Genomic DNA, 7847 nt, shown 5'->3' with positions numbered 1-7847 from the left:
CACCGCACTCGTGGTAGGTAAATGTTCATGATTACTGTCTTGTGGATCATTGTCTATCACTGTATTATTGTCACTATCAACTTCATCCAATTCAGGAATTATTATTTTATCGCCACTATCATCATCAGAAAAAATCTCGTTCACCGCATTTTCCAGCTGGTCTGTAGGAACACGAAGATACTTGCTGCAAGAAGCCATGGTGAAACTGAATGAATGTGAAATATTTTCTTACCTTTTGCTTCTCAGAGGGTTCTGACAGTAATATAGACCCCCACAAAGTTTACAAGGTTTCTTTACAAACATGCACAAAAGCTATCATATATATGTCTTTGGTTGATGAGTGCCAAGAGAGCAAAGAAGGGAAGAGATTGTCAAAGCATTAAAACACGCCAACGCCAGGGAACGGCTGGCATCGTCCGGGCGTTAAAACACGCCAGCGCCAGTCAAAGAGTTAATTGATGCTACTAAGGAGGTTGGTCTAGAAGTAAACACAGAGAAAACTATGTATATGTTGTTCTCTCATCACCAGAATGCAGGGAAAATTCATACATAAAGATAGATAGCAGATCCTTTGCAAATGAGGCACAGTTCAAATTTCTGGAAATGACAGTAACAAATCAAAACTGGATTTAGGAGGAAATTAAGAGGAGATTGAATTCTGATAATACTTGCTACCGTTCAGTCCAGAACCTTTTGTCCTTTTGTCTGCTGTCTAAAAACATAAAAATTAGAATATCCAAAACTGTAATTTTTCCTGTGGTTCTGTATGGGTGTGAAACTTGGTCTTTGACATTAAGGGAGTAACATAGACTGAAGGTGTTTGAGAATAGAGTGTTAAGAATTTTTGGATCAAAGAGAGATGAAGTGATGGCAGGTTGGAGAAAACTGTATAATGAGGAGCTTCATAACTTGTACTCTTCTCGAAGTATAATTAAAATGCTTACGTTGAGTATGAGATGAGCAGAGCATATAGCATGAATGGGGGAGAAGAGGAATGCGTATAGGATATTGGTGGTAAATAGTCCTACCCCCAATTGTAGCTGGTTTTTATTTAATTTTAAGAGCTCATTTGTTGTTTTGGCATAGGGTCCTTGTATAAGTCCTTTTACCTGTTTGAGTCCAGTTAAGGATTCCCAGTACTTTTGATGATTTCTGTTTGACCAGTCCCTGATAACTTTCTTGGGAACTCCTACTGAGATGGTGCAAGCTGGTTCAGGTCTTATGAACAGTTGTTTAGATCTTGTTTTTGCTAGTTGATCTGCTGTTTCATTACCCTCATGACCTGGCACCCATGTCAGTTAAACTGTGTTATGTCTGGCCAGTTGCATAAGGGGCTGATGGCAGTCCCAGACCAGTTTTGAGATGATCTGGTAGTTGCCAAGTGCTTTAATTGCAGCTTGGCTGTCTGTTAGAATGTAGATACTGTGTTCTTTTTTCATGTCGTTTCCATTGACCACTGCAATAGAGTCTGTAAACTCATGCTTTGGCCTTTGCGTCTAACTGCAGGACTACCATTGCAGCTGTTGGAGTTGTACTCATTGCTCCTATAATACCCAAGCAGGCCATCCTTTGCAATTTGCTAAGTTCTGCCTTTCTTTTTTGAATTGAACACCAGGCCACCACACAGTGGCAGCATAGGTAACTATGGGTCTTAAAACCACAGTGTATATCCAGTATATCACCTTTGTTTTAGTTCCCAAGTTTTCCCAAACATCCCTCTGCACGTCCAGAAGGTCTTGTAGGCCTTGTTGATGACCTTGTTTGGCTGCTTTTTCCATGTCAGTCCCTTGTCTAACATTAGTCCAAGGTACTTGACCGCACTGGATAGCTGGATCGTTTTGTCGAAGAGGATTGCTTCCTTAAGTCCCTTTATATTCCTCTTCCTGGTGAAAGGTATATTTACTGTCTTATTGGCATTGATGGACAGATTTGTTCTTTCACACCACTGTTGGACTGTGCACAGAGTTGTTTCTAAAACCTCTGACACAGTTTGAAAGAAGTTTCTATTGATAAGGATTGCTATATCATCAGCATATCCTATTGTATGTTAACCATTATTGTTGAGCCCCAAAAGATCATCATTCATGACCCAACTCACAGCAGAGGCAAAAGCACACCTCCCCATGGACACTCTCTGGCCTTGGATGCCCCAAGAGTGTCTACTGACAATGTAGCAGTTACGTTCCTGCTTTCTAGTATAGCACAGATCTATTTGCATATTGCGGCCTCAATGCAACAGCCTGTTTTATTGTATCAAATGAGGTTCTATTGAAAGCTCCCTCTATGTTAAGGAATGCTCGTAGGGCAACAACCTTGTGTTCAATAGCACTTTCTATGCATGTTACCACATTACGAAGTGCAGTTTCAGTGGATTTACCTATTTGGTAAGCATGTTGGTTTTTGATATAGAGGATACGTCTTTTATGCACTGTCTCTAATATGCCTATCTACTAATTTCTCAATCGTTTTTGAAAGGAAGGATGAAAGGCTAATAGTACGATAAGCCCTAGCCTCAATATAAGCATGTTTCACAGGCTTTTAAGGTAGAAGGAAAAGCTGCACAAGTTTTGAATTTTCAAGATTTTATCAAGAAAATAAATATCTAAATTTAAACACAGATTAATCAGTCTTGAACGTGAGGATTTTCAGATAATTGCTCATGCTTTTTCAGTAGCATTCAAAGTACTCGATTCATCATAAACGTACTGGTTGTTAATGCTGATAGAAATTAGCTGGCCAGTATAATCTCTTTTGCTCTCCCCTTTTCTGGTGAGAAGGATATTTCCCATAATTATTCTTTTATTGCCATGATTTATGTATTTTTTTAATTAAAAATGTTCTGCTGTCAAGAAGGGTATAAATAGTACACTTCAGTGCACTGTAAAAAGTGGCTAGTACTGTAAATTATGATCAGAGTGAAGAAGTTGGTCTAATAGAAAAATTGTGTTCTAGTCTCAGGTCTCAAAATTTCTTCAGATTCTTGTCTTAATTACTTCTTAATTTGGAGAAATGACTCATGCACATGCTCGAGGAAAAGATGTGACAGGGTCAAAATTGAATGGCATTTAGCTTTCCATGTTTTATAGGGCCAGAAGGGAGTCAGACTGATGTACCATCATAAACAAAAGTAGTTAGTTAGTTAGTTAGTTAGTTAGTTATTGGAGAGGGTGGGTTTCCCCATGCACTTAGACCAGTATTGGTCCATTGTGCTTCCCTCTATTATATTCTACCAGTCTCTATACCCTACCGATATTGGTGCGTGCCATCAGTCCTGACCGAGCCAGCGAGTTCTGCCTCTACTGGCTTGGCGGTATCTATAATGCTTCCCCCATCTATCAGAGGCGTTAGAGACTACTGTTGGGCGGGAAATGTCCTTGAATTTGGCTCAGTAACCTCGTTTGGAGATATGAGGTTCTTTTACGTGCCATAAAGCTACGACACGGGACCCACGGCTTAAAGTCCCTCCCGGAGGGCTTGTTCCCTGAATTTTTCCGCCCTAAAAAATTCCACGACCTCCGCCGGGTTTGAACTCGCGTACCACGAGTCATGAGGTGGGAACGTTACCCCTAGATTATGGAGGCCGCTATAAACAAAAGTGACTCCTTGGGAGTTCTGTCTTCTGGATATAATGCCATGTGGTCCATTGGAAGTCAATTGAGTGATATTTTGGAGCAAGCTATCCACATTATGCCAGTTTCTTGCTCAGCCTACTCTTCAATTCTCACAATGAAGGTGACATGTTCCTCTGAAACGTCAGTTGTCTTTTAGTAGACTACACAGCATTATATCCCAGTAGAGAGAGATCACTGCTGTGACAGTCTTAAATTCTACATAAAAAGTAATTACTTTTTGTTTTCCCAGTCATAGTTTATGAGAAAATATTAAGTCAGTGGGACAGTATCCTGACATGAACCATTGCACAAATGGCTCACAACTGTCATTCTGTTTGAAATCAGTCTTATATATAACCACTTTTGTAAAATATAAATCTTATGGATATATTTTATGTCTAGGGTCCTGTTTTGGTTGGTCAGCCAGCAACTTCCCAAGAGGGCAGTGCTGCAGGACAGTTACGATTGATGACAGCTCAGCATCATGCACAACAACATCAGCCACCACCTGGAATTCTTCAATCTCCAACTCGACCAGTTACTGCTTCACACATTCCACCTGATCAGCTTCTCACATACCAGGTATGTTACACAGCAAACATGAAAATGTAATGCTTATCACTCTTGTATTCAGACAAATGCCAAGATGTCAGAAAACAAACAGTGGCCTCCTTTTCTTGCCTACTGCAACCCACCATTGATAGACAGACTTCCTTTTTCATTCAACAGTGAGCTTATTGGCATAATGGCAGGAAGTGTGGTTTTCATTTGTGAGGTGCCCATTTAAATTTGTTTCTGAAATAAAGAAACATCAGAACCAGTGAGATCTGGGATTCTCAGAACAATGCATATTAAATTATGACCTTCAGGGATGTGGTTTTATGTAATTTAGTGTATAGGTACCAAGGATTCAAGGAATCTGCTGCCTCCATCTTTAGGGCAGAAGAAGTGAGCCATGAAGATGGAGGCAGCAGGTTCCTCTGAAATATTGGTATACCATACTACATGGTGTCAGATCCCAGAAGACTGTATTCTTAAGACCAGTGAATTATGAAAATTGTAACACATTTAGTTTTCTGTTTTTTCCTAATGAAGTTTTTAATATATTAGTTCATATTGTAAAATTATTGCTGTAATTGTGCAGTTTGTTTTATTTTCCAGAAAGTTGTCTTATTTTATTTCTTGATGGATGGAATATACATTTCTTCCATTTTTATTTCCATAGCAACAAAGGCGTACACTGGGCAACATAACAAATGCCACGGGTGCTGCCAGTGGTGGAAGCTCTCCAGTTCGCCCTCCTGGCATGGTGGTAGCTAATTCAGGGGCACCCCATGGTGGTGGAGGAGTCTTGCAGCAACAGTCACCACCAGTAGGCGTTGTGGTAGGGGCACCTGGTGTAGGAGCAGCTGTGGCCAAGTCTCCCTACAATCAGACTGCTGCAACAGCTGCTAGGGTGGCTGCAGCATTAGCTAAATCAGCACAGAGTGTGGGGCAGGTCCAGCAGCAACCAAGAGCTCAGTTTTATGGGCATAACCCCAACTTGAAATGTGAGTACTGTGTGTTCTGACAGATGATTGTATTCAACAAATACAGTATGCACCAAAATATGCAGTGATTAAAATTTGCGCATCTCGAACATGCATGTGCATTTGTTGACAGGGCATAGCTCCAGCCTCACGTGTTCCCAGTAGTGAAAAGGAAGTTGTGTTTTGCAGTTGTTGGAAATGGGTCTCGACTTAGGAAAAAGTATTCATAGTTGAGTATTATTTCCGCTCATATGGAAGTGGTCACCAGACAACTTGCTTCCTTGGTTTTGAGCGGTCACACGTTATCGTCCAGAAACCGCTACATAGTACACGTGTGACAATATGGTGTGCCATCTCAGCACACAGTATATTAGGCCTCTATTCCATTGAGGATGAGGAAGGCAATGCTCTTATCATCCCCAAGAATGCTACAGGGACATGGTGATTAGACCATTTATTCAGGATTTGAGAAGGTTCTGTCATGCAAGGGGCCTGCATACTCCTGGTATCAGACAGCTCTGCTCCACTTTTTGGACACTCAGGCAGCGTCGATATACAAAAAGTGTCTCGGTGACGCCCGGGTGGGGTATATATCTAGTCCAGGTAGAGCGTTACCCTTCTGAAGTAATGGTAGTGTCATTCGTTGCATCATCCTCATGAGTTTTTGGAGGGTCCACAGCTGTTTTGTTCTTAGATAAAAGCAAGCATTTTTTCTTGTGACAGCACAGGTGAAGCACCAAACTCTAATCTTTTGATCCTTCCTGAAGTTAATCTCTTGATACTTTGTGTTGGTACAGTTGTTTCCTCATATTATGTATCCATAAGGTACAGTCTTTTCCTACAATATACCATATAACATATTATATCAATTACCTTATAAAACAGTTATAAAACTGTTCATTACATACTATGTATCTCCATATACCACACAGATATTAACATATACAACAGTTTATAGTAAGCATCACCATACCTTATACAACAATCTATACCCGGGGTCACCATATACAACAATGCCGCCTGAGAGTTTTGATTAGCCAGTAATATTGACACACCGTTAGTGCTTTATTTATACTGTAGTGCAGCAGTTGGTATGTAGCAGTAATTCATTCAGTTTCATTAAATATATGCTGTGTTTTAAAAAAAAGTTCAAATGAAAATTATGCAGTCATGTACCTGTTATCAGCAGAACATATTTTCCTTTGCTGAAAACCATGAAGTGCATTCAGCCAGATATGCAGAATGAGAAATTCAGCAGCAAAAGAATTAATTCAAAAACACTGTCTTATATGAATTGAGTGCTAATGTTGAAAATTTATATGTATTTATTTCTACTAGGATGGAACTGTGCAGTGATGAAAGAATTCTGAAAATCTGGTGTTACTAACTGACATGCAATTAACTGACTTACAATGTAACCACGATAGAATGAATATGGCTTGTAATGAGATTTTCATGATGACAAAAAATCATCAGCACCTTCAGTTTCTTAATGTTATTTATACAGAAAAGTCTTGAATGTAATGAGGACTTTCTGATGCACTTTTGTTATGGTAAGAAATTCACAAAGAGCTGTTATCCTTTTTCATAATCTTCTGCACTGACTGCACTTACAATTTTGCTTCCTGCATTGTATAGTAGGCAGTCTGTAAAGGTGCTGGTAACCCTCCCCCTTGGCTTCATCTTTATCTAGGGGAGGAGAAACTGAATGCTATGCATCTTAATACAGAATTTTCTCAATCTTGAGGTGGACAGATGCATGTAGTGTGCATGTGCAGAGCTACTGTAATACACAGTCGAAAATAATGACCGACTCCTCAAAATGTTATAGTGTCACAGTAGGGGACAGAGTTTTTAGGACCACAGTCCAGTTTGATGCCGTGAATTCTCCCCAAGCCATTGACAAATATCTGTGGGAACTACCCACATTCAAGCAAGTGTGACAACGCAAGCGTCATTGCTTAGCAACAACGAGTAAACAACGGTTGCTAGGCAAAAGCGAGTAAACAGCGGTTGCTAGGGAACTTGTAAACATGGTATCTGGCAACAGCAGTACCTATTACGTAACAGTTGTTTACTCGCTTTTGCCTAGCAACCGTTGTTTACTCGTTGTTGCTAAGCAATGATGCTTGCGTTGTCACACTTGCTTGAATGTGGGCAGTTCCCACATATCCATTACCAGACATCATTTGAATTTCTCTTCAGTCCAGTAGCTTGCTTCATCATATATCATGTTGCATAGCTAATGATGGGAGTTGAAATGTTTATTTTGGTTATGTTGCAAGTTCGTTAAACGAAGAAGTGTTCAACCCTAATTGTGGCAAAAGGACTGAAATGCTTAGACTTGAATGTAAAGCCTGAAGTGAGAAGTCGGCAGTTTGTCAAAGAGTGAAATAGGAAGACAGTACAGATTGATTTCTGAGATACTGTAAAACAATAAGTATTCCTGTACCTGCATTAAGTCATTTTAAGCCCTAGTGCTCTGCTATGATATGGAAATATTATAAATTCTTATTTTCTGACAGTGAAAGGGTTAGTGATATATAAGTTTTATGTCACCAGTTTTATATGCAGTGGTGTGTTTTTGAGAAGTTTGGTAGCATTTGTTGTGCATTTCCTTGGTTTCATTTGACTGATACATATAAAATATAATTTCACCTTACAACTTTTAGTGTCACTTCACAATTACAAATTCCAGCAAAATCTG

The 7847-nt window shown here is 39.7% G+C and overlaps 1 protein-coding gene across 1 annotated transcript in view; it reads left to right on the top strand.

The window, feature by feature from the left end:
• Positions 1-7847, top strand: part of LOC111870225 (PAX-interacting protein 1) — a 66054-nt gene that overhangs the window by 33609 nt on the left and 24598 nt on the right. The window contains exons 15-16 of the mRNA XM_033753779.1: positions 4014-4193; positions 4837-5161. Coding sequence (XP_033609670.1) covers positions 4014-4193; positions 4837-5161 — 505 coding nt within the window. The remainder of the gene's footprint in view (positions 1-4013; positions 4194-4836; positions 5162-7847) is intronic.

This window comes from Cryptotermes secundus, unplaced genomic scaffold (assembly GCF_002891405.2).
Source record: "Cryptotermes secundus unplaced genomic scaffold, Csec_1.0 scaffold1314, whole genome shotgun sequence".
Lineage (NCBI taxonomy): Eukaryota > Metazoa > Arthropoda > Insecta > Blattodea > Kalotermitidae > Cryptotermes > Cryptotermes secundus.
The sequence above is the reverse complement of the archived record's forward strand: the minus strand, read 5'-3'. Positions and strand labels throughout refer to the sequence as shown.